The sequence below is a fragment of the Larus michahellis genome, chromosome 11 (assembly GCF_964199755.1).
Source record: "Larus michahellis chromosome 11, bLarMic1.1, whole genome shotgun sequence".
NCBI classification, from domain to species: Eukaryota; Metazoa; Chordata; class Aves; order Charadriiformes; family Laridae; genus Larus; species Larus michahellis.
In genome coordinates, this window is record NC_133906.1 from 666,994 (window position 1) to 693,300 (window position 26,307).

Genomic DNA, 26,307 nt, shown 5'->3' on the forward strand with positions numbered 1-26,307 from the left:
CCTGCATTTTATCTCAGCAGGCTGGTGTGTGCTGGGGCCTGAAAACATTAGCACTGTGTGAAAGTGGGTTGTGGGGGCGCCTGATGGAAAGGGGAGGATGGAGGGGACAAAGAGTGTATGAGTGAGCTGTGTTTTAAAGAGCAGGAGCAGATATACAACAAAGGTGACACCAGTAATAAACATGAGACAAGACTGGGAAGAAACAAGGAGAGATTTGACAAAACTGCAAAGTAAAAGATATAGTGGAAGTTACTGTAGAAAAGACGAAGTGAAGTGCAACAAGGGAGAGAAGTGGGAGAAGGAGGAGGAAGCGATTGCTAGGCTCAGTTAATAGCATCACCAAAGAGAGTTTTAATTGGAAACCTTTTATAATTAACCGCAGTTCTGCTCCCATGCATTTCAGGAATGCATGCGGCAGGTAGTTTTCCTTTTGGCTGTTGTGCATGCTGGGTTTCGAGCCAAGTGGCAGATCCGCATTTGCGTTTACCAGGCCCTGAGCAAACACATTAATAATGTCATCTGTCATGGGAGATGGCACTGCCAACTGATCTCAGTTTTTTTCTGTAGCAGACAGGGAATGCATTCTTATTCTGCCCTGTCTAAAGCTGCTCATTTTAACTGTTAGAGCACGAGCTTTTGTCACCTGGCAGGAAGACATTGACCCTAGTTGGTGCTGGAGGGAGACCTTGACCTCATTGGTATGACACGTGGAGGCTCCTTCTAAATCCCCTGGGGGACTTTCTAAGTAGGGAAGGGGTGAATCTGTGGCGTGTACATTTGTGTCTGGAAGGATGAAAAACAACCATGGAGGGTTCCTAAAATTCATTTCAACTTAGTTGTCCTTTACCTCTTTGTGGAATGCCAGTGCCATGTGCTGGAGAGCTGCTTTGGATGCTGGTGCTCTTTCAGAGACTCTGCTGAGCCAGTCAGACAGCTTTTTGCATGCTGGTGAGCAGGACTGCTGTGACTGAGATGTTACGGATATATCTTTCAAATCCCTTTGGCCATTAAAAAAAACAGAACAAGTGGAAACCAGTGGCTGCAATTTCAGTTAAAAATGACCGTTTCCCACCCCACAGAAAAACCCTCTGAATGTAGAAAGCCCGGGAATTCAGAGGCGAGTGAGAGTGTTGTGTTAAAGCCAAGCCTTGAGAAGTGGGAGCTGTGAAAGCTCAAGTAAAGGCAGATGTACCGTGGCTCTGTGTTTCTGGTGGAAGCACCTGGCTCTGTATCATTGAATCACAAAAGGGTTTGAGTTGGAAGGGACCTTCGCAGATCATCTAGTCCAACCTCCCTGTCACACAGCTCCCCCTGGTTGTGGTGTCCAGCCCACACCTCCCACCAGCCCAGGTTGCTCCAAGCCCCGTCCAACCTGGCCTTGAATCCCTCCAGGGATGGGGTAGCCACAGCTTCTCTGGGCAACCTGGGCCAGGGGCTCACTGCTCTCATCATAAAACATTTCTTCCTTATATCCAATCTAGCCCTGCCCTCTTTCAGTTTAAAACCGTTGCCCCGTATCCTGTCACTACAGGTCCTGTCTTTCTTACAGGGCTCTTTTATGTATTGAAAGGCCACAGTCTGGGCTCCCTGGAGCCCTCTCCAAGCTGGACAACCTCAACTCTCTCAGCCTTTCTCTGTAGAAAGGCTTTTTTTATTGTGCAGGTTTGTTTAGCTTGTGAGCGCTAAAATGGTAATGAATGGCTCTTATCCATTGAAAGACGCTTCCTTGACTACATGCCGTCAACTGAGTTAGATCCCTTTGAAGGGAATCTGCTGACAGACTCCCCTTGCTTGCTGTGTGCAAGAGCTGTTTTCTGATCGTGCAAGGACACTGAATGATAGAGGGAGATCTGGATGCCTCCATTTTCTTCCTCCCAAGTCATGGGTGGGATTAGTGAGCAAGCCTTTGAGGCCAGCCTGGTGGTTTGTGTGAGCTATCGTAGCAATTTCTTCTGCCTCTGTCCAGAATGCGTGCGTCGAGGCTGAGCACTTTGCAGAGATCACTGTAGTTTAACTTGGTGTGCAGCTAGGTGTACCATAGATGTAAAAAATAGCCAACAGCTGTCTGTCTCTCTTTTTTCACTTTTAGGTTCATTCTTCAGTCTAAAGGAGTGATTCATAATCAGCTCTTAGAAAAACAGAGAATAGCCGAAGAGAAAATTAAGGAATTAGAGGTAAGTTTTTGGCAGGTAATGATGACAAAAGTAGAACACTGAAGGTCAACAAGATGCTGTTTGCTACATCACTTGTTTTTATCTGGTACTTTTCATTCTGAAGGGTTGTAACTAGGTGCCCGTGACAAGTGACCTACAGGTAATTCATATCGCTTGCTTTCTTCGCTAGATCTACAACCCCAGCTAGGGATTGATTGTTCCCTCTGCGTCCTGATATGAAAACTGGCGGTGAGGGATTCAAACGAGATTAGCGGGAGCAAAGTTTAAAACTAGCAAAAGGATGTTTGTGTGGTTATTTGCAGCAGATAGGTGATGTGAAACTGCCAGTGCTGTGGATATTAGAAGCTTACAGTGGCTCAGGACAATTGCACAAATTCATGGAAGAGAAATCCATTGAGAATTACCAAATATGTAGAAATGGCATCCTGCTCAGGAAGTCCCTGAGCTAAAAATGTCTGGAGGCTGGGAAAGTATGAGGAGGAAGTACCATATATGCCTGCCCTGTCCTTACACTCTGCCCTAGGCATCTACTTGTGGCTGCTGTTGAAGACCGGATCTATGGGGAGATGGGACTTTGTTTTGACGATGTGGTCAGAGCACTTCTGTGTTCTTATGTTTATCTGGTTGGAGTATTCAAGGCAGAGAAGAGTATCTAGGAAACATGAAGTAGTGCCTGCACAAGTTCCAGCGTTCAAACAAGTTATCTAGTAAACCTTGATTATCTTCTGGTGGCTACATGTACAGCTTACATTTTCAGAGATGATGTTCAAAATGTACTTTTCCAAGGCTGTTAGTGTATTTTTTTTAAATTATTAATAGCCCTAAAATATAGTTAATACAAACCCCTGTTCCTTGGTTTGTGTGGAATGCCAGAGAAAACAAAGACTGAGTTTTGTCAAGCTCGTCATTTCATCTGTCAGTGTTTTGGGCACAGTGAGTGTGGATACCAGCTAAGCAGGGACGGGCAGGAATAGGAAGTCAGTGTTCAAACCTACTCAAACACATGCAGTTCTGTCTCCGTTGTCTCCTACTTACATTAAAGCAGAAGTAGAGTTTGTATTTTTTTTTTAATTCTTTCTTAAAACTCAGGTTGCCCTGGGGATCTGTAGGGCAAGCACATCACTATATGTTGTGTTATCTGGCACAGAAATCACTCCGGGCATTAAGGGGTTTTCTGTTTCTGTCCATGAGAACTTCTGCACAGGGAGAACAAGTACTCCACGGATAGGCTGTATACGTAAGGTGGTGTTAATGCAGACACGGCACAGCCATTTTCATGGTTATGTGATAAAAGTGATTGTATCTGGGCTACAACTGAGCCATCCCAGATGCCAGTGGCTTTGTGCAAAGACAGCCCTGCGACTGGGGTTGGAGAGCTTCCTAGCAGCATGTCTGGATTTGGAAGCGATTGGAGTGTACTTGACAGCCCTTGTTTACAAACTGCCCATCGGGTCCCTTACGCCAGCTCCATCGGGCTGTGGTCAGCTTTTTGGCTACTGTGCCCTTCAGCTGTGCATCTGGGTTTCTTCCTGTTGCTGGTGGGGAATGATCTTACCTCCTGAACTTTCCAATTGCTAAGTTCAGCAGAATGTGTGGAATTGCCCCCAAATTATAACTGTTCTTACACAAAGCTTTAGAGCTGGCTGCTTCGCAGGTGTATTTTTCTGATTCGTAGCTCCCTGTTGCTTGAGTCTCTGGTTGTGGCCACTGAATTGAAGATCCCAGCAATAGTGACCGTCTCAAAAGGTCACTTTCGCTCCCACCGTGAGTGAAAAGGTCGTTGCTACGCGGGTTGGTTTTTCCTTTTAACCATGGAGAGTAGGGCTCAGATTGTCAGTTTGTTCAAACTCAGAAAACAGTTTGTTTTCAAGTCCATCTTTTAACTACTCTGCTTCCAGCTGGCTGGCAGTTTTGTGGAAAGGTTTTTCCTCGGGCTTTGGATTCCCCATGGAAGAGGACAAACTGCTAGAAACTAAGACTTCAGGGGAAATAGCCTGACTCCAAGTCAGAGAGCACTTATCACAGGAGTAGGGGATTTTGCTCTCCTGAAAACACATTGTGACAGAAGCAGGAAAGAATGTGAAAATTTGTGACCTTGTGCTTCCACTGCATCATTTTAAAATAAATATCTAAACCAAGATACATTAAAGCTTCCCTCCATCTGTTATTGAAACTGGAAGGATTTTAAAGCTTAGGTTTATATTTTACATTGCTTACTTTATTACTTAATCCCATTTCTCACTTCGCATTGTTGAATCGAGCTGGTCAGAGCAATAGTCCAGTATCCATATGGTGTGGCTGATCTGGTTCCTCGTGCAGCGTGAGCTTGAGACAATGATGCCTTGCTGTTGCGATGCTATTGCTAAGGTGTTGTGAAACGTGTATTTTTGATACAAGCCTGAATTTGAGAAATGCTCTCGCCGCTAGCTTGGTGCTGTTGGCAGAGGAGCACGGCGCGGGGGGCTGGGTTCATGCTGAGCTCTTCTGTAAATCCATCCAGCTGCATAGCAAGGAGAGCTTCCGAGTGCAGTTCGTGAAAGCGAGGGTTTTAACCTGCTTCAGAGATGTGAGCTGGGTTTCCTGACAGAGTGAACTTTGAAAAGAGTTTTGTGTCTGGTTTGAAAGCTTCTTTTCTCCCTTCTCTGATAGTCTCCCCTGCAGTGCATGATTGCAATTGTTCTCTTTCCCTCACTCCCCTCTCTTGGGTTCCTCCGCTGTTGAAGCCGTGCGTTGCCTTTTTCAAGGCAGCATCACAAAATCGATGTGACGGTTTGGTCCTCCCTGCTGTCATTGCATGGCAAAGCAGCAAGGAGGGCCAGACGTGTCTTCGTACAGGGCTGTGAAGATAAGGTTTGCCTGGAATATGCAGTGGCTGTACCTGGTGAGAGGTGTTCTGAAAACACGAAAGGGGTGCGGGTGTACGAGGGGGCAAATGTGTGGCCTGTTGGTTGCTCTGTGAAAAAAGCAGGGTAGCTTTACCAGCTTTTTCCTTAGGTTAAAGCTGCTTGTTAAAGCTTGTTAAAGCTAAGGTACGAATGTGAATATATGTATGTATATACGTAGCATTCTTAACTTTCACAACTTGTATATAACCCTTTGGAATCCAAATAGACTGCCCAGGTTTGCTGGCAAAAAACACACGCCTGCTTAAAGGCTGTGCCAGTGAGGCTTACAAAAACCTACTTGAATCTCGCAGAGGCTGATGGCATAGACTCACTCGCTCACTAGCATGGGACGCTTCCCGCTCAGCGGCAGCGATTGGATTTTTCCAGTCCTGATACTATCAAATTCTTGTTGTGTTTCACAGTACGAGGGGTATGCGTTAAATCTATTTTGAAAGCATTCTAAAGGGATGAGCACAGACTCTTTTTAGCTCAGCAATGTTTGTGCAGTATTAGGAGAAAAACCAAGTAATGTTTTTCTTCCCTTGTTTTTAAGGAAACATGATATGTGAGGGGTGGAACAATGCTTTGTTTCAGGAAATGTTATCCGTTTCCATTGTAGGGCTAGATGGATTCTGTTTTTGAATGTGGCATTTTAAAAAGAACAAACTCTATGATGTTATAAAGACATGGAAAATTGATTCTTCGTTAGGGGTGGAGAAAGTGATTATCGCTGTGTGTTTTCTCTGATAGTATCTGATAGTCCCCTTCTCTCCTGCTATATTCAGCATGTTTAGTTGTCAGGCGTTGTCAGACTAAATTGCTAAAAATAACAAATAAGGGGGAGGCTCTGCTGGGTAGCTCTGTCTACTGTGCACCGCTGAATTTAGCTCCTTCATGAAAAGGGCAAAAGCAACCTGCAGCTTTCTGGTTGAATTGGATTTTGGTTTTAAACTCTGACCACAACATTGTTGCGTACTTGTTTCCCAGGCAATTGTTTCGCGCTTGTATGGGGGACTGAAAGTTTACTGCCGCAGAGATAATGGGTTAGTGGTTTTCTTCTCTATCTGCCTGGAGTAGAAAATACGATTGGGAAAGCTATAGCTAAGTACTTGATTTCTAATTCAGAAATTCTTCACGCGATCACGAAAATGCCTCCAATTGCCCTGTACCATGCAGAAAATGTCTTTGGTCTTGTTCATGGTGGAGAAATGAATGCCCTGCTCTCAAACACCAGTGTGCTTCACGTTTAAAGGCTTGGATGGTGTTGCAGGGCTCCTTCCTGGTAAAGTTAAAAAGCGATAGCATTGCAATGCCTTACGGTGACCAGGCGTCAAAGGTGCCCTGGTGCTGCCTGGACACAAACTTGCTCATGCTGTGGCTTCCATTTCTCTAATCTTTTTTCTCTAGGAGCTTTAGAATGGCTTTGCTGCAGCCCTGAGGCATACTGGTGGTGCCCCCCTTCTGGATGAGTCGACCAGGGCGTCTCTGATGGTTGCCACAACAGTGTTTTCGTACCCTGTGGGAACAAAGATTCAAGCTGGTGAGGTGTGGCTGGGGAGAAGTGCCGGAGCCTGGGAGTTCGTGTTCTCTGAGCAGGTATGGCTCAGATGGACCTGCTCAGCGTGGCCGCGCGCCTCTGATGTGCTCCAGCAGCAGCTCTCTGGACAGCCCTTCGGTTTTTACGCTGAAACCGTCACTGTGGAGGCCAATTCTGAGGGTGGCTTTAATGATGTGAAAACAAGACCCTTGAGATTTGTGGCACACTTTGCAGACCACTAAGCAACCATCAGAAGGTAGCAATTGTTAAGCCGTTCCCAAGTTATACCAATTTCTTCCTGGGATTTACAGTGTAGAAGCTCTCATCCCATAGTTGGCTAAGGATAGGCCAGTGCCCAGGAATGTGTGGTGGGCTTTTTAAATAAGCAAGGGAAAATAAGGAATGCTCCTGTTTGCTTTGGAGAGGGGAAGCCTCAAGAATAGCCCTCTGTGCTTTAGCCTGGAGCGGATTTTACTTTGGATGAGTGTGCTGTTCTCTCGTTCCATTGCTGGCATACGTGCACGTACTGAGGACATGATTTCAAACACATGTTGTCACAGAAGCTGCCCCCTATTTCTAAGCGTGTGCATAGACTAGGTCAGTCCCTGGCCGGGTTTCAGACCTGTTGGCTTTGTGGCCTGGTCTGCCCTAAGGAAGGCTGGTGTGCTTCTGTTGGTGTTGCTCAAGCAGGAGCCAAGCCAGAACCATCCGTGCAACCTGGGGACTCGGCTGTAAGCGTGATTTGCAAACATGCACAGAACTACTCTGGCACAGATCGTTTGCAGGTTTGGGACATTTCTGGGGAGGAGATTGATTTTTATTTTCTTAATTTGCTTGTCCTGGAAGGAGGTGGTATGTTGTGGGGTTGGTTGGCTTTTTTGGTTTTGGCGTGTTTTTTTTGGTGTGGGTTTTTTTTTTTTTCCTATTTGTTTCCCCTTCTCCCCTCACAACTTCACAGTATCTGATGTTTAGGAATTCAAAGTGGTGATACCTCCTTCTCCTCTTGCCCCTGAGTCACACTTTGGGGTTTCATTAATTCTCCTTGGCCATCTATGAGTCAGGAGACCAGATGTTCTCTGCAGCCAAGAGAAAGACAATAAATGCTTCTGGAGGGTCGCTGGTTCCTAGAGATGATCTCCCTCTGCTTGCTGTAGGGGGAGGCTGGACACCTGATATGGGGACAGGTGGAGCACGGAAGTGAACTTAACATGTAGTGTTAACATTTGGGCTTTTGTGGACCTTTTAGGAGGAAGCTGTGGGAGCTCCACAAATTATGGAGACTGGTGTGGAAGTGAGCTGCAGAGCTTCATCAGGCCCCCTGTGAAGGATCAGGCCAGGCGATAGCCTTCATCTTGCATGGCTTTGGGTGTCTGAGGCAGCTGCAGGTGTCCGGGCAGGTCCTTCTGGGTATGGACGTTTGGCCTTGGTGACGTTCCTGGGAAACGTCTTTCATCTTGACTCTGTCGGCTTGTCATCCAGGCCTGAGTCTGCGCCTTCACTGAGGGCTGGCTCCTGCTTTTCAGGCTGTGAAGCTGGAGGCTTAGCTTGCTTTTTGAGGACGTGGGTGGTCCGGCTGCCTGCCTAAGCTTGCTGTCAGCTGGGGAGCATCCACAGGCACTCTCATAGGAGAGCAGAGCGCAGCCTGCATGGGCAGAGCTGTCGGCATCACTCTGCCCTCCATGGAGATGCTTGTTTTGAAGAAGGGAATAGCCAAAGCTCTTTTTTTTTTTTTTTTTTTTTTTTCCCCCCTCTTTTTTTCCTATCTGTCTGGCTGTCTTACAGGGAGTAGAATCTGCATTATTCTTCCTGGTTTTTGAAATGAAACATAGTCTGAGCAATGAGAGAAATAGGCTTTAAAATAATAAAATGGTGAGAAGGTTGAGAGTGTAATGACATGGAGCTAACACTATCAGGACAAACCCATTCTTTATCGTAGAATCATAGAATGGTTTGGGTTGGAAGGGACCTTAAAGCCCACCCAGTGCCACCCCCTGCCCTGGGCAGGGACACCTCCCACCAGCCCAGGTTGCGCCAAGCCCCGTCCAACCTGGCCTTGAACCCCTCCAGGGATGGGGCAGCCACAGCTTCTCTGGGCAACCTGGGCCAGGGGCTCACCAGCCCACAGTGAAAAATTTCTTCCTAATATCTAATCTAAATCTCCCTCTTTCAGTTTAAAACCCTTCCCCCTCATCCCATGGCTCTCCTCCCTGATCCAGAGTCCCTCCCCAGCTTTCCTGGAGCCCCTTTAGGGACTGGAAGGGGCTCTGAGGTCTCCCCGGAGCCTTCTCTTCTCCAGCCTGAACCCCCCCAGCTCTCTCAGCCTGTCCTCACAGCAGAGGGGCTCCAGGCATCAGATCATCTTGGTGGCCTCCTCTGGCCCCACTCCAACAGGTCCATGTCCTCCTTATGTTGAGGGCCCCAGACCTGGGGAGAAGAGCCCCAGAGCAAGTCGTCTTTATGCAGAAGCCTTCTGACATTGGACTGGGGCCATACGAATTTAAGGTAAATCCTGGAGGAACTGGGACATAGCTAAGGCTGCTGTAGTTCTTTCTGTCCCCTAAACTGACTCTGCTGATGGTAACGTGAATAACAGGCGTTATTCCTTGCTTTCAAGGCTGTGATGAATCACTGGCTTAACTTTTTCTTTATGTTTAAAGCCTCTCAATCTAATTGTCATTTGTCAAAAGTGAGGATAGCAAAAGGATTGTATTCTTACAGCCTAACTTAACGTGTGTTTCATGCTGTTTCTCTTTTGTCCAAGTGGGATCACCTCTCATCCCAGATAAATGAAAGTTGATTGCGTGGAGCTAGCACCTTTAAAAGGGAACAAATATATTCAGTAATCACAAGGAAGGAGGTGTATGGTTTTAAATACTGGTTCTGATTCCTGTGGTAGATTTGTTAGATAAAGATGAAATAAGAATATGCTCTGCTTTGGAAATTGTGTAAGAAGCTTGCCCTGTGTTAAATAGTGCACAAGTCACTGGTTGCAAAACATGACTTTGTAATCTTAGAGGCACTGAAAGAAGAAATCATCACATTTAAGAGGGGATTCCCGGCTTTCTGAAAGGGTCTTGGACCTGGTTTAGACCTGGGATGGCTTATAAAAACTTGTAGCGTCTTGCCACATTTTTGTGAAGCGTGATCGTGGATGATGCTGATTTTGGTGGAATGGTGTGTATTTATAACATCACATGTGGATGGTTATGCGTTTGCAAGGCTGGATCTTTCATTTGGAACAATTGTGCACCGTGACAAGTTTTCAAACTTTCAGATTTTTGCAAGCAACTGCTTAATTAGTAATTCTTTGTTATTCTTCCCTGCACTGCAAACTGCAAAGTAAGCACGCAAACTAGCTGAGAGGGCAAAGGCTTCATGAAGGGAGAACTGGAATTTGATGACGCTTTTATTTTCACTGTTCCTACCTTTATTTTTAAGTGGATAATTGTAGATTTTAAAAGCAGGAGAATAATTAACATGGGTGTTGATTACTTCCTTTTAAATCTTTTAGAAGCTAGTTATAGAGATGCTTTCAAAATAAATGTTTTCCTGAGCTCGTTTTAGGATTCTGTTTTGGGTTTTCTCTGATTTAAAAAAAAAAAAAAATCTAATGGAAAAAAGCTTTTCAAGCAAACTTTGTCACTATGCTCGCATTCCTTTGTAATTCGAGGGAAAGTGAAATGCATTAATAAAAAAAAACACTTCTGCTGCTGTCTCTAAATGGTTTTGTCCGTCCAGGAGCCTACATTTAGTCATCTGGGTCTGCAAATGTTGCTTGTTTCCTCTGATTAGCATTAAGCTGCTTTTATGGTTACGCTGAAATCATTTTAACACAAAGTTGGTCGATAAGTCTGTCTTTGTCATTTTAAACCGGGGTCTGATTCATTGTCAAAGCTCTCCTTTGTGCTTATGGCTGCAGAAGTATCCAAAGCAACGAGCCGAGCTGGATGCGGGTCCCTCTCCAAATTCCTCCTTGCATGAGTAATAGTTAGTCACAAAACCAGTGCCGCTGTCCCTGCCTTAGTCACCGGGCCCATGCAGTCACTCCTCGCTGTCCTTTATGCCTAGCAGCTCTGGGGAGGGGGATTATCTGTGCCCGATAAACCTCCCGTCCGGCCCCCATCTCCTTCATCTCGCCTGGGGAGAACAGGAAACGATTATTTAGAAAGCATGCTCCTGCATGTGGGAGACCTGACCCAGCCCTGAGTCAGCTTTGTAAAGCCACACCTTGCTCGCCAGGTATGTGAGGAGGCCGTCACGACTTCCTGCTGGCCCCGCTGCCCGGGTCGCTCCTCTCCTCTGTCTGTAAATGTGTTCCTAGCGGGGATGTGGCCGCTTTCTGCCTGCGAGGCAGCCGGGCTCAAGGGTGTCTGACTTAGGGGGCGATGCCAGTTAGTTGGGAGTTTACATCATCTTTTCCTTGCTGATTTGTCGAGTCTTTGAAATTTATAAAAGTAATTTTTCTTTTTAAAATGGCCTTGTTTGGCCAGGACTGCAAGAGATGAAAGGTGTGGTATGATTTTGCAAAAGTGATATCGCTAGGAGTTATTCTGATGAGCCATACCGGCTCTGCCGGACCATAGAAACCAAAGCACCAAATTAGGGAACTTACCATATTTTGCAAGAGACGGTTTGGTGAGGGACATTTCCGCCGAAGCAAAATGTGGGGATTTTCAGAATCTGGGTGAGTTTTCCCTTCACAAGTTACCGCAGAATGGTTTGGGTTGGAAAGGACCATAAAGGCCATCTCGTTCCCACCCCCCTGCCCCGGGCAGGGACACCTCCCACCAGCCCAGGTTGCTCCAAGCCCTGTCCAACCTGGCCTTGAACCCCTCCAGGGATGGGGCAGCCACAGCTTCTCTGGGCAGCCTGGGCCAGGGGCTCACCACCCTCACAGCAAAGAATTTCCTCCTCAGATCTCATCTAAATCTCCCTCTTTCAGTTTAAAACCATTCCCCCTTGTCCCATGGCTCCCCTCCCTGATCCAGCGTCCCTCCCCAGCTTTCCTGGAGCCCCTTCAGGGACTGGAAGGGGCTCTAAGGTCTCCCCGGAGCCTTCTGTCCTCCAGGCTGAAACCCCCCAACTCTCTCAGCCTGTCCTCACAGCAGAGGGGCTCCAGCCCTCGGATCGTCTTCGTGGCCTTCTTTGGACCCGCTCCAACAGGTCCATGTCCTCCTTATGTTGGGGGCCCCAGAGCTGGACACAGCACTCCAGGTGGGGTCTCGCCAGAGCAGAGCAGAGGGGTGGAATCACCTCCTTCAACCTGCTGCCCACTTTTCTTATGATGCAGCCCAGGATGCCGTTGGTTTTCTTGGCTGCCAGCGTGCGTTGCCGGCTCATGTTGAGCTTCTCATCCACCAACACCCCCAAGTCCTTCTCTTCAGGGCTGCTCTCCATCCATTCTCTGCCCAACCTGTATTTGTGCTTGGGCTTGCTCCGACCCACGTGCAGGACCTTGCACTTGGCCTTGTTGAGCTTCCTGAGGCTCATGTGGGCCCTCCTCTCCAGCCTGTCAAGGTCCCTCTCTGTGTTTGACCCGGCTCTGCTGTCGCAAGTCTGGTTAAGGTACAGCATCTGAGTTGAAGTGGCGTGCCTCTAAGAACTCTCTAAATGGGTGATTTTGCTAAGAAGGGGTGTCCCTAAAGGAATCCTCTAGGTTGATAATACATTTCTGCTGCCACCTACTGAAAGGTTCCCAGTCGGCTTGCTTTTGTTGTAGTTAACATCAGGCGAGGGTGCAAGAGTTCACTGGAATAATCCGTCATTTCCCGGTCACGGAGAGCAGCTGTCACCACCTCTACTGACAGTGCTGTCCTGTGGCTGAGACAACAGGTACGTGCAGCGTGCTCCCGGCCAGGCTGGGGCCTGGGGACGGAAAGGCTGCTCTGCAGGCACATTTCCATGCTTGTTCTGCTGCCCCTCCTTCTCTCGAATGTGGTCTCCCTTGGTACCAAAGGTGGGAAGCAGCAGGTGCTTTTCCAAATCAGCTTTTTCAGAGTGTGTTTCTCAGGGTTTCAAGGTGCCGTGGTAAGGATGGGGGAAGCCCCGCTGGCTGGGCTGTAGGTAGGATTTATACACGATGAAGGGGGGTTTGCACCAGCAGCTTTTTAAGCAGGTGCTTCTAAATCTCCACCTGACTTGGCAGGTGCCCTTGCGTGCTTGGTGTCTTCTCTTCTTCAGTCTAATCCAGACGGGTTTGAAGTGACCGAGGGTCCCCGTTACCTTCTGGAAAGAATAGCTGAGGGAAAACCCAGGGATCTGAATCATCATTTCTCCTCTTAGGTAAATGGCATCATCATGCTTCTGTCAGCAGCTGTCATCAGAGACCAGCTGGGCTCCCTTCCTATTGCAGTTCGCTCGCTCTTGAGCAAACTCTGGGCAACTTCCTGAGAGCAATAACTCTGCTTGGAAAGCCTTGAAGTGTATCTAAATATTTGGCGGTTGCTGTAGTATGGCAATTCCGACTGTGTACATGCGCCACAGGGTTGCACTGGGTGAGGAGCAGTGATGGGTGCGCCCCTCGGGGCGTGGGGCTGCCTGCTGACCCACCCCACCCCATTGCCGGTGCCCACTATCGCAGGTTCTTTTTTGCAGGTTCTTTTTATTGCAGGTTTATGGGTTCCAAGTGAAATCCCGTTAAACAGAGTACGCGTCCTGGGCGCACATCTTCTGGGATCTCAGGCTGACCAAAATGTTTCGCTTGCCCACGGCGCGTGTGATGACAGCTCGGTGTCCTGTTCTCCGGCAAGGGTGGTCTGGACAATTCCAGCCGCCCTAAAGGCAGCGGTGGCCTCATGAGCGAGGGCAGCTCATGCTGCTGCTGCTGCCTGGCCCCCAGCGTGCGGGCAGCACGGCTTGCTTTCCTCACAGGGACGATCCTTCCCCAGACACGCGTGTGCTTCCAGCTCTGTCTCAGGATCTGCTGATCACTTTCCCAAAGAGTGCGCACACAGAGCCCTCGAGGAATGCCAAAAATGACCCGGGTTAACTTTGGGAGATACAGAAACTCTCAGCTAGCAGGTTTATTGAGACGATGTCACAAGATGAGCTGTATCAGGACTCCCGTTTGAGGCGCTGCATCATGCCTGAAGACTCTGCAGCATTCCTCGACGAAAGCCGCGTGAGAGTGGGATGCCAGCATCTGGCGGCTGGTAGCCAAGTGGGCTGTGGGGAAGGGAAGTGTTCTTTGGGAAGAAACCTGCCAGCTTGTTTCATCCTCACAAGTTGGATGTAAAACAAGCTTGTAGAAAACCAGTTCTAAATAAATAAATAAATAAATAAAGGCTGACATAAGAACACATTGCAATACCAGATCCTTAAATTTCCATGGTAACATTTTTGTTTGGGTTTAAGCATGTTTGGGTGTGCAGGTCAGAGTTTGAAGCTCTCTTTCTCTTGCTGAGGTGAAGAGAGGGAAGTGGAATTTGAAGAGCAAAAGGAGTAGATGTTGAATGAGAAACCGCTGCTCGAAACAGGAAACTCAGCTGTGAGCATGAGGTGTAATGCAGCACGAATAAACTGTTGCTGCTGTGTATCGGTGTCCTGCTGAGAGCAGAAGTGCTGTTTTGGCTTTTGGAGCTGAGCGTGCGCGCTGTGAGACGCTGCGCAGAACCACCAGCTCTAGACAAGGCTCTGCAGGCGCGCGGGTCTGGCCACTGGCTGCCCGGCTCTCGGCAAAGGCAGAGGTGTCTGAATCACAGTGCTGGGAGAAGTATGTTGCTTTGATCATCGAAAGCCTGTCCGAGAGGAGCTGATTAATAGTTTTTTCTTGCTGTGGAATCTGTGGATGCTGGCTCTTTAATCTGCCAGGAATGTAAGGTCTGGATGCATCATCCAGCGAAGCACCGGCCGCGCTAGCAGTGTGATGCAATGGGAACGAAGGTGGGAGGCTTGAGCAGGAGGTGATTTCCCACTGTGTCAAAAGGCCACGGGCCACGTCTGTTAACCGCAACTCCTTTTCTTCTTCGGGGCGTGAACTGTAATTGTCTTTGCATTAAATCTAGTATTTCCGCAGAGGCTGCCAACAGCAAATAGCACAGAGCTGGTCAGGGAGCAAGTGCTGCCGGTGGCAGGGGTGAAGTGCAGCGAGAGCCGTGGTAGGGGGTGATGGCAGGGGCGAGTATTTATGGCGTTGCTCTTGCCATAAGCACCAGTGCCAGGGCACAGGCTCGCTGCCCCTGTGCACGTCGGTAAGAAGCAAGCGCAGTGGGGGACGGCTACGCAGGTAGCCTCTGGTTGGGACCGGTCAAGCTGCTGCTTCCAAGAGCTCGCGCTTCCTACGCAGGTGAAACGAAGAGGCAGCGGGGGCTGGCAGCAGCCGCACTGAGCCGTTGCCTGCAGCTGCCTGAGAGCGGAGCACCTTGGCAGCAGCGTTGCAGCCCCCCCATCCTCGCTGGGGTTACGGGGTCCCGCACGAGGCAGCTGCCCTCCCCTCCCCTCCCTGCCAGGCCGTGCGGCTCCTCCTGGGAAGGGTTCCTGGGCGACGGACACGCGTTGCCTGTCGGATGGGGCTGCATGAGCAGCCAGTCCTATTTTCGTCTGCGTCTCTGGTCGCAGGGGAGACAGCGCTTTTACTCTGCATAGCTAAACTGAAGCCCGGCACAGGTTAGCCCCTTGCCCCACGCAACTGGTTTCAGAAGGCTGCAGGAAGGCTTGGAAGTGGGGAAGGCTCCCAAGAGCTGGGAGGGGAGAGCAAGGGCCAGGCTTGGTGGCACCATGTGCAGGAGGAGCCTCAGAGCTCCCAGGAGGTGCTGGCAGCTCCAGCTGGTAGGTTTGGCTCTGCTGCCCCAAGGAGACTTCTTGGGAATCTCTTCTCGCCCTCCGTCTCCGTGCCAGGCAGCCATTAGCATGGCAAACCTACTTCCAGAAAGCAGATTTAGGTGAGAACATTTCCTTTGGGGCTAGTTTTCAGACAGATCATCAGGGCTGTGGTTTGTTTTGCTCCCAAGTGCTGCAGCCCTTCCTGGCTGGGGACGGTGACTGTTGTTGGCAGCGGGATTAGTTTAAAGGAATTGTGAAACTCCAGGCTGGGAGGCATTGACTGCGCTGGCTTTTTGAGGGCATCTGCTGCACTTTTGCACCCTGTCGTGTTCTGCGCGTGGCGCAGACCTTGCTAGCCTGTCGTGGTAGCTGTGTGTTGTTCTCACGCCCCGGTGCAGGTGGCAGTGCCCTTCCTGCGCAGGGACAGAGCGGGGCGGGAGGAGATCGAGGGGCTGTCACCGCAAATAAGGGTTTGGATGAGAACTGGTGGGCGGCCTGTGGCGGGAATGAGTGAGGGTGGCAAGAGCTTGATCCTGCGCTGGAGCAGGGCAGCTGGCTTGATTTCAGAGCGCGTGTGAAGCGTGCTGCCTGCCTGGAAAGCTGGAGCTGCAAATCCCGCTTCCTTCAAGGCGGCCTCCGGCTCCCCTTCCTCGCTGCTGCGGCGGAGAGGCTTCTTGCACGCTGCCAGGACCCACAACCTCGGGTCATACCTCCCTGCGGGGGAGCCGCCGTGTGTGGGTCGGGGAAACAAAGTGATGTTTCGGAAACCTCCGAAAGCCGCAGTGGGGCAGAGGCCGGTGGGGAGGGTGTGCTCGCTGCCCCAGCCAAGTGGGTGTTCGGAAGCTGTGCCTCTTAAGTAAGTTTATTAAGAATCGTATTTTGCAGTGTGGTAAATAAATCTCTAGCAAGTGGATGTGGCAATCGTGAACCCGAAGGAGGAACCGGTCCCTCGCTGCAGCCGGAGACACCGGCTGACAGACCAGCCTCTTCCCGCCGTCCTGTCTGCATTTCCTCCTTCCCCGCCTCCCCGCGCTCCTTGCGTAACTGCTGGGCAGCCGCCGGCACCTCGTGGCACTCACTGCCCGTCCTCGCTGCAGCATGCGGCCCCGTTTGTAAGCCGTTGAGTTTGGGCTTTTCTGGGAGCTGAGTGGCATGTGTCACCTTTGCCCCATCACCTTCCCGAAGCAAGTCTCCTTTCTCGGTCCTACCCCGAGACTCCGTGACTCAGGCAGTGGCCATGTCTCCCGCTGGTTGGGGTAATCGCCTCGTCTGGCCAGAGGCCCGTGGGAGCTGCTGGGTGGGGGAGCGGGATCAGCTTATGGCACCGCGGGTGTGGGGAGCGGGCAGGGGCTCGTAGGTTGTGCGGCCTCTAAAGTCAGTGGCTTGCCACGCAGGGCCAGTGTGCTGCCACGTCCCGTTGGGCTCCTGACTGGCCAGCACTGGACTTAACTTGTGTTAAAAGTAATATCAGAGGCTGCAGGCAGTAGCAGCCTTGGCTTTCATGAGGGACCAAACTCAGCAGCACAGTTCTGGTATTGCACTGGAAATTTGCTTCTAGCTGCGCTTGTCTTGGCACGGCAACTGAGAATTAACACTTGGAGCGGCAAACGCGCCTTCACAGGAAAATCTATGGAGCTAATGGGGTGATGGGCCAAAACCTAGCAGGCACAGGCTGGCCCAGAACGTGGGGTCAGAGGATGTAGGGTTAACTAGGGCTGCAAGTCAACACCGAGCGCCAATGAAAGCCTGTGAGTTCAGGGAAGCTTGGAGGTGGGGTTTGGAAGGCTTGGGTAGTGTTCCTCCCAAGGGGAGCAGGTCCCACCAGCCTGGCAGATCTGGCTGGACCGGCACAGCCTCCAGGGTGAGTTCAGAGCTGTGCTGCCAGACCGTCTCTGGGAGTAGGCAGCGTGTGTCAGCCGGCTTGCTCACAGCGCTGCTCCCTGGCACGGCGCACCAGGCAGAGACGGAGTTTCCTGTCTAGACCCCAGTAATCATGGTGAGGAGGGGTTTGCATGCAAGCTCCCGCTCTTTCTCCTGTGATTAACGAAGCAGAAACCAGGCCACGGCTCTTTGGGAAGGAACACCTCGTGTCTTGGAAAACACAGTGACCGTCTGTCTGCTCCTCCATTCGGGCTGTTGGTCAGATGGGAGCCAGCTGCCGCGCTGGCTCCGTGCTGCCCGCCTGCAGGAGGGCTTGGGAAGCTTGCAGCCCCCCCCAGCTGCTAGTGCGGGGTTTCCCTTGATGGGATCCTCATCCCCCAGCTCAATGGATGCTGCTTGAGCCCGGGGATGAGGCTGCTTTCGGAAGGTAGGAGTAAAAAGCGTCGGGACCAGCCCAGATCTTGCCCCAGAAACTGCCTGAGGAGAGTGGCTGAGGGTAATAGAAATTCCCTGAAGCCTCACCTGCCCGGGACTGCAGGTGGTGTTGGAGTAAGGAACTGGTGTTAAACCATGGCCCTTTGCCCTGGGCTGCGTAGCTCCGGCCCCACTGCTCCCCCGGGGAGGGCAGAGCACGCCCCTGCGCAGGAGCGGGCAAGCGCGGCTCCACGTGGGCCACATGGACGCCCGCCTTGGCGCTCAGGGTCCCTCGTCCTCGGAAAAGCGGGCTCCGAATGGTCTCCAGCATGGCTTCCTGGCAGGGGAGGTTTGAAATCCCGCTGTGCCAGGAGAGAGCTGTCGTGCGCAGACTGCCGGCTCCTGGCTGCACGTGGGGTCCCTGCGTGGCGGCAGGGCCTGGCTCTGCCGGCGCCGCTGCTGGGAGCAGCCTGCCTGCGGAGAGCGGCTCTCCGGGAATGCCTCCGCTGCCTGGTGGGCACAAGGGGGAGGGGAGAGGACAGAAAGCTACAACCGTTTCATAGGCTAATCAAATTGCCTTAAAATGTTTTCGTAATAAACGAGTGTGCAGAAGCCGGCTCTGCCCCTCTCCTCCGGTGAGCGGAGTGCGGTGGAGCTCAGACCCACGCAGGTTTTCCGGGACCTGTCTCCCCTCACAAGCCTTCAGATTCGCTTCCTTGGATGTGAAATCCCTCGGCGTCTGTCCGGGCAGCGTGAGAGTGGCGCGGCGGTGGCAGAAGTCCTGCTCGGGTGTCAGCGAGCCATTGGCAGGAGGAACCAACCCGCGCTGCGTCTCCTCTCCCAGCGGTTTCCTGAAAAGCAGCTCTTGCAAGTGAGAGGGCTCCCACGTGCCTGGGACCGCGTGAGGGGGACCGGGAGCCCTTTGCCATGCCACGGCCCTCGCTGTCGCTAACAACCTTTACTGTTCAAATAAAAGCCCTTTCGTATTTAGAAACGGGGCTGGAAGAGGCGTCCTCACGGCGCGGGCGTTTCAGCTGGGTGCACGGAAGTGTCACTGCAGGTCTGCTGCGAGGGGACGGAGGGGGGGTGGCGGCCGCGGGGCTGTCCCGTGTGCTAATCAGTTTTCTTTCAGCGTTATGGGTCCCGGCTCCCCACGGCCTCGCAGGAGAGTCAGGGGGAGGCTTGGCAGGGGAGCTTGTTGCCAGCTGGCAGCGGTGGTGGCCAGGTGCCGGGCTCACACGCAGCCCCTCGGGCCGTCCCCCCGCAGCGGGGGTGCTGCTCACTGGAGGACAGCATGTGCTTTTGCTGCCTCTGCGCCCAGGGGTGCTGCTCTGCTCCGGCCAGACGGCAGCTGGGGGAGCGCCCCAGAGCAGCGGGTGTTTTCAGCCTTTCCGCCAGCGCCCCCCGCGCGGCTGAGTGGTGCTGAGGACCTTGGCTGTGCCCCTTTCACCGTGGGCTTTGGAAGTCGTTCAGGCCGTATTGGGCTCCTCTGCCTGGGGCCGGGGGAGCGGTTGGTGGAGCCCAGGGCAGGATGCTCCAGGCTGAGGCCTGAGCTCCTGTAATTTCATAATAATCCTGCCAATGCTTATTTATTGGCCAAGCCATTTATTGGCTTGGCCCGGAGCCCGAGCTCTGTGGCGCTCTCCAGGCCCAGGGGAAGGTGCTCGGCGGGTGGCTGTAACCACCGGGGGAGGGGGGAGCGGGAGCGTTGTGCCGCAGCGGTCCCCAGCGGGCTTCGCTGAGAAGGGGACCTTGTGAGGACAGCAAGCCCCGCGCCAGTGTGCAGCGGGTCCCACCCGTGGAGTCCCCGGGGGCTCCCCCCACGGCCTTCCGCAGGCCCAGCCCTGGGGACCCTCACCAAGGGCCCCCCCCCAGCCCCTCCCGAAACTGCATTTGGAGCGGTGCTCCGCCTGCTGCGCCGCAGGGCAGCCTGCGCTCACCCCAGTGCCTTCCGCAGGCCTGGCGTCCACCCGAGACTGTTGTGGCTGTTGTTTGGAAACACAGAGAAAATAGTCAAAAGAGCCAAGCACTGATTTTTCCAGTCACCTAGGAGCACCCAGACTAGCAGGAAAAAACGCCGCATGCCGAATTCCTATCTTCGGATGCAGAGCTTCAGGCTGCTTCCCAGCCAAGCCTAGCCTAATTAAAGATGATTAAGAAAACACACGTATTTGGTGATGATGCCAGGGAATTTCTGATAGAAAGGAGGGTCTGGGTTTAGAAAACTGGCCCAGCTGGAAAAAAGAGCCTTTTTCACCCACGTGTGAAAGGATTTTTGCTGTTGTCTCCATGAGGAGGCCTCAGCGTGTTCATTCCCCCTCCAGGCTCCAAGCGTTACAGGATCTGATTTCCTTTTCCTTCCTTGCTACAGTTCATGACTCGACTTTGTGCGGCTCCGCTGCTGCAGCGGCCCTGCCAGCGCTGAGGAGAAGGTTTCAGAGGGAGCAAAATTCAAAGCCTCTGTAAATGTTGCCCAGGCTAAATATTAACGCTTCCAAGGTGCCTCTGGAAGGGAATGACTGCTGCCCTCGCTTCGGGAGAGCCGTGGGGCGGTACTTGCCCTCAGCCAGGCTGCTTCAGCTCTGCCCTGGGTGGCTCTCGGCCCCAGCACCGGGGCGCGTGCCGTCAGTGCCGGGGGGGACCTTAACTCTCCTTTGGGTTTTCTGCCTTGCAGCAGAAGAAGTCGTACCTGGAGCGGAGCGTGAAGGAAGCAGAAGATAACATCCGGGAAATGCTGATGGCCCGAAGGGCGCAGTAGCCGTGTGGCTCCCCCTGGCCTCCCGTGACACCTTCTGGGTGGTTTTGGGCAGCTCTGCCTGTGTGCTGCTCGCCGCTGCCATGCCGCGCGACCTCCGTTCTCTGACAGTTTCAATAAAATTCACTGCGAAGCCTGAGCTCGTTTCTACTGCCCGTCGGTGTTTCGAGTGCCCTGCAGGGATTCGACAGAGAAAGGAGGCAGGGGTGGGATTTGGGGTGGGGGCCTTCTGGGGAATCCTGCTTCACTTTAAAGCAGCCGTAGCCCTCCCCTCCCACCCCCCCGGGAAAGATGCTGCGTGTTCCTCCGCGCTGGGCACCGGGGAAGGTTTGCTCCTTCGCTCTGCCGGAGTGGGGCTGGTGAAACTGCGGCGGGGGAAAAGGGCAGCTGGCAGGGCCGGGCAGAGCAGGGCTGGCCATCACGGGCACCGTCAGGTCCGCGATGGGTGGTCATTTATTCTGCCTCAGCCGTGAGGGGCCCTGGTTCCCTCCTTGTACACACAGGCCTGGCAGAGCCCCAGCACGGCAGTGAGCTCATGGCGGGCCAGTGCCACCCTGTGCTTCGTGCTCGCAGTGCACCAGCCCGGCCTCGTCCCGCGCCTGCTCCTGGCGTCGGTGCTTCTCTGAAATGCAGCCTTCAGGGACGTCTCCTCTCCTGCTGGGCAGGACTTTCCAGGTGCCATTGCTGACCCCGTACGCTCCTGCCCCATAGATACAGGGGTGCCGTCAACGCTCTGGGCTGGCCCTTTGCCACCTGCTTCCCCCCCCACCGGCTCCCGGCCACGTCACCTCCTCGCTGGCTGCGCCTTTGCCTGTGATCACACGCTGGCTGCAGTCACGCACACGCACATGCGCGTTCGGTAGGGAGCCCTCACCCAGGACAGAGTTTAAATGCAATTTACTGAGATTGGACGGACTGCGCTGCCCAGGCTCTGGGCAAGCGTACCCACCAGCTGGGCGTTAACACCCGATGGTCCTTTCAGCCCCATCCCTCGCTACTTTTTCATACTTGTTCCAGCCAAAATCACCTGCACCTCTGTCTGCACCTCCACTAAACATCCCATAGCAAGTCCTGTGCAATCCCAAACAGCTTTTCCCTGCGGTGTCCCACACCAGACGTCAACCCCTTATTCCAAAAGGTGCTCCGGAGAGCTGCGCTGGGTCACGCAGGGGAGAGGGCACAGCCCGGGCACGGGGCAGAAGCTCTCTGGGAAGGGCCCTGGACAAGGTGCTCTGGTGTCCTTGGGTTGGGTTCCTGCCTGCCATTGTGCCCATGGGATCCTCCGGGCTCGTGGCTGGGCCTCTGGGGCACTGACAGTCCCTGTGATGGGTCTGGGAGGCGCCTGGCTGGGGGTTACGTGGGCTCCCCCCTGCCCCTCACTGGGTCTCTGAGCGTCCATGTGGGTGTGCAGAGCTGCTTCAGCCCATACCTGCCCACCAGCCTCACCTCTGCTGCTGCCCAGCCTTAGCTCCGGTGCTGGCTGGCCTACGCCAGCTGCCACGCTTGGCAGCACCCAGCAGGGGTGGGGACACCCAGACCAGGTGTCCCATGTCCCCATTCCCATCCCCGTCCCATCCTGTCCCCAACCCCCCCGGTTTTGGTCCTGGGGCCGGGTGGGTCAGCCCACAGCTGGGCTCAGGGGGCAGGGACTCCCCGCTGCAGGGGCTGCCTTGCACTGGGCTGGGCTGAGCGTCACCCCCTGCCCCGCTCCAGTGCTGGCACAGGGACAGGCGGTGTCCAGTCTCACCGCGCGGCGGGGGGCAGGTGGAGTCCTCTCTTCTCCAGCACCCCCAGCCCAGTTTCTGTGCCCCATAGTCCCAGGCAGCCAAGCTGCCCTCTTGCATGGTGTGGGGTGGCTGGCCCCCACAGCAGCCCTTCCAGGTGGAGCGTGGGCGCTGTGGCGTCCCCAGGCACTGTGGCGTGGCGGGGGGGGGTGTGGGGTGCAGGGTGTGTGCTGCTGCAGCCACATCAGCCCAGGCCCAGAGCCGCTTGGTTGGCGTTCGTGGTGCAGGCACCTGCCGGAGCAGGAGGCAGAGAACAGCAAACGCGACTCCACACCCCTTCTTCCCACGCTGGGGGCTGGGGGGGGAATGGCTCCAGACCAGCTCCTGCCTGAGGCAGGGCAAGAACCAGCCCGTGGCTGGGGTGACCGCACAGGGCCAGGGGCTTTCCTTGTGCCTGGCGAGGCCATTTCTGGGGAGCAGCCAAGGACAGGTGGGGTGGGCTGACCACCGCGCCAGGACTGGGGGGGGGCTGGAGGGAGGGTGCAGGCAGTGGCATGGGCGCAGGGCAGCTCAACGCTCCACTTTTAACCCCCTGCCAAGGCGGGGTGAGCCAGGGACCACCCTGCTGAGCCCCGATGGCTGCCGAGCTGCCGGGGAGGTGACAGAGTGACCGCAAAGGTGACAGTGACTGTTCCCAGGGCAGGGAGCCTCTGGCAGCAGAGCTGAGCTTAGCGCTGCAGCCTGCTTGGGGGGCTCGAAGGGAAGGCTCCGGGACCCTCACCAACCCAAATCGAATTGTCTTGCTCCAGACCAGAGCCCCAAAACTGCATTTCTAAGACCCAAGCGGAGGTGTACAGAGTGCTGGGCTGTGCCAGAGGCGGCAGACACCCGCTCAGGAGGGAACTCCCAGACACTAAAGCGCAGAGGAACCCACTGAGGTGCCTTGTGAGGCCTGAGCAAGCCTCGTGGCACCCACGGCCCTGCCATGCAGTTGGCAGCTAAGCCCTGTCCCTACGTGGGTTCCTTCAGGCCTGGATGCCAGCCCCGGGCCCCTGCAGGAGCGAGGGAGCAGAGCCTTAGGGTGCAGAAAACGCACAACCCTCCTTTAGCTTGGGCCACCCTTCCCTCTCCTGGCACCTGCTGCCAGGTCTCAGGGGCTGATGATGGATCTCAGGGGGATGATGAACCACGGCTCAGAACCCCTGAGTGGGACCCGAACTCCCCCAGGGGCTGCTGGCACACACACAGCAGCTCAGCACGCACTTCACCCGGCTCTCTGCCGTCCCAGAAGGGGACCCGCACGTCCAGCCCTGAGTAAGCAGAGGGACGAAAACCCGCCTGAGCTGCTGTGCGCAGGGCGAGGGCAGTGGTGGGGTCGGACACAGGTGCTCTGCCCTCCCCAGCCCCGCGGGTCTCACGGGGCTCTCAGGGCACCAGGTTGCTGCAGAAAATCCCCCAGATGCTGCTGACAGCAGGGCCAGACCCCCCCAGCCCAGGCCTCCGCCAGGCGTGGAGGTACGAACTTCTGCAGCGAAGCTGCTCAAAGCCAAGACCATGGTTGCTGCAGAGTCAGCGCAGGCGGGAGGCTGAGAACAGACAGTGACGGGGGACGCACACCCTCTATGGGCCAGATTTATTGAAACAGTCAGGCCCTACCAAAGAAAAATCAACGGTTGCCTTTAATTATTGCGTATGTCTTCATTTCTAGGACTAGGAAAATTTCAACTGATAAATATACATTTCATCAGAATGCCTTTGGCTGAAATATACCATTAGCACATTCTTCAAAGTTACAACAAAAGTCTTAGAAACATTAAAAAGGGATTTTTTTCCTTTACTAAAATAAAGGAGTGCACCCCCCACCCCGACAAGGCGCTAGGACTGACAGACGGGAACTCGTGGCTGTGCAAAGCAGAGCGTTGATTACAGTAACAGAAAGAAGTCAGGAGAGGAGTGGGGAGCCTGCATAGCACTCGGTGAGGTACGGGAGGCGGCTGCAGCAGAGTCAGGTCAGCATGTCCCACAGGCAGCAGCAGCAAAGCGCGGTCCAGCACGCCGTCAGGCAGGCGCTCTCGCCCGTGTCGTCCCTCCGCCGCTCCTCCACGACGTACACTGCGGGGACAGGAGAGCTCAGTCAGTCAGAGAGAGGCGCAAGAACGCCTGCGGCGTCCAACCAACCCTGTCTGCCGGCCCCGGCCCCCTCCTGTCACCGCAGCAGCCCTCGGGCCGGAAGGGTCCCCGGGTGGGAAGCACTTCTTCCCGCAGCCGATGCCAGGCACGGCCTCGACACAAGCAGCTGGTGCAGGTCAGCCAGGACCAGGCTCCTGTTATGCCACGTACAGTTATTGAACCAGAAAACAGGCTCAGCCTGGACAGCCCCTGCCCCAAGTGAGCTGCCCCCCAGGAGCGCCAGCGCTTCCCTGCCTGCCCCACTGCCCTCTGGCTCCCCCTCACCGAGCGCAGGCTGTCACACCCAGAACTGCAGCAGTTTCCTTCCTTCAAGCTTTCTCGGGTCTGTTTGTTGTGACCCAGGCAGGCAGCCCGTGCTTTCAGTCGCGTGGCTGTTGGCAGGCAGAGGCCTGGGCAGGAGACAGCTCATGCCATCATGCCACAGTGTGCTTTGTGCTCAGAAAAACGTTTTTACCCCTTCGTTCCTTCAGTTTTCTCAAGAAAAATGGGTGGAGGATGATGTGTGCTGCACCGGCCACTGCCCGGCACCACTGCCCATCCTCCCCTCCAAGGTGCCGCAGTTGCCTGGGAGCATTCGCTCACAGCGTGTGGTGACATTCCCTTGCTCCAGGACCGTCGGGGTGGAAGCACATCTCTTCTCCAGACAACCCCAGAAGGAGGTGGCAGCGTGCTGCAGTGCTGTGACAGGCTGTGCCGGAGCAGGAGAGGTGCCACATGCTCTCCTCCCCCAGGAGCTGCTGGCCCCACCTGCCCTTGCAGAACCAGAGCAGGCGCCTCCAAGCGGGAGCAGACGGGGGCCTGGTGGAAACCTGGCTCCCACGCACAGCCCGGGGTGCTGCGGGCTGTGGGGCAGTGGCCGCAGGGGTGGGGGAGGCTGCACGACCCCCTCCCCACAACCCGCGGCCAGGGCCAGCAGCACCGCCCCACCAGCAAGGAGCGCAGAACAAGGTCAGTGACGTTGTGAGCCCAGCGCCCTGGCCGCCTCCTGCAATCCAAGAGAGCCTATTCCATCCCTTCCACAGGGCGGACCACAGACCCGTCCCGTTCACGGACTCTGGTCAGGCCCCTCCTACCTGCCCACAGCCCCAGACTGCGCTCAGAACCATGCACGAAAGACTTGCAAAGGCTTCACGTTCAAAAGCACGAAGACTTGAGAGTGTCTGACAGCACTGTATCACCAGCTTTCCCTTCGCTGCCTGTGCTCCCTGGTGAGATGACCCAGGCCCACTGGCTCCCATACACCTCCGTGCGGCGCAAGCTGTCATCAAGCGGCCGGTCGGGTCCCCGGAGCAGTGGGCTATCGCGGTCACCAACGGCACAGCAGCAGGAAAGAAGGGCGCTGTGCCCTGCTGCCCAGCGAAGAAGCTGGCTTAGCAGAGCTGCCCACGCCGTTTCACTTTCCTTCCCCAAGCAGCACCGCTGGGGGCAGCCGGACGCCCTGACATTTGATCGTTCACCCTCCTCGGCCGAGCAGCGTTCTCCCCTGCAGCAGACAGAGCTGCCCTTCCGTCTGGCTTAACACACCGAGCCACGACGAGAGAAGTGAGCCCTGGTGCCGCACGACGCCTTCGTGTGAAGCCAGTCGCACGACCCAGCGGTGCGGGAAGGGCAGGGCTGTGCGCGACAAGTTCAGCTTGCGAGGACTGAAGGAGGCACTGGCGTGCTTTTCCCGTGGCTGCTCAGGAAGCTCCCAAACCAGCTCCCTGCGCTGGAGCCCTGAGCAGCTCTCGTTTCTAACCATCTGCAAGGTGCCATTCAAAGCTGTCCTGCTTCGGTGCCATGGAGGGCTGGATTGCCACTGACAGAGCACTGCCATACCCAAAACTGTGCCCCAGTGCCTTGAGACATCCAGAGATCTGCACAGCAAAAGGGGTCTGGGAGGATGTTTGGGGGGGGGGGGCACTGGTTCCTTGGAGGCAGCAGGGCGACTCTGACCTCTGGAAAACACCGGTGAGAACAGATACCGCAGAACCTGCTCCAGAGCAAA

General features: G+C 54.2%; 2 protein-coding genes across 4 annotated transcripts in view; one reads left to right on the forward strand and one right to left on the reverse strand.

Moving 5' to 3' along the window:
• The window catches only part of PFDN1 (prefoldin subunit 1), a 35,209-nt gene extending 14,664 nt beyond the window's left edge, over nucleotides 1–20,545 (forward strand). Inside the window, exons 3-4 of the mRNA XM_074603650.1 lie at nucleotides 2,090–2,174; nucleotides 20,326–20,545. Of these exons, the coding sequence (XP_074459751.1) occupies nucleotides 2,090–2,174; nucleotides 20,326–20,409 (169 nt within the window). The 3' untranslated portion in view covers nucleotides 20,410–20,545. The remainder of the gene's footprint in view (nucleotides 1–2,089; nucleotides 2,175–20,325) is intronic.
• Nucleotides 20,546–23,790: 3,245 nt separating this feature from the next.
• Nucleotides 23,791–26,307, reverse strand: part of CYSTM1 (cysteine rich transmembrane module containing 1) — a 28,970-nt gene continuing 26,453 nt past the window's right edge. For all 3 annotated transcript variants that reach the window (XM_074604083.1, XM_074604084.1, XM_074604082.1), the window contains one exon: nucleotides 23,791–24,242. In XM_074604083.1, the coding sequence (XP_074460184.1) occupies nucleotides 24,136–24,242 (107 nt within the window). In that variant the 3' untranslated portion in view covers nucleotides 23,791–24,135. The remainder of the gene's footprint in view (nucleotides 24,243–26,307) is intronic.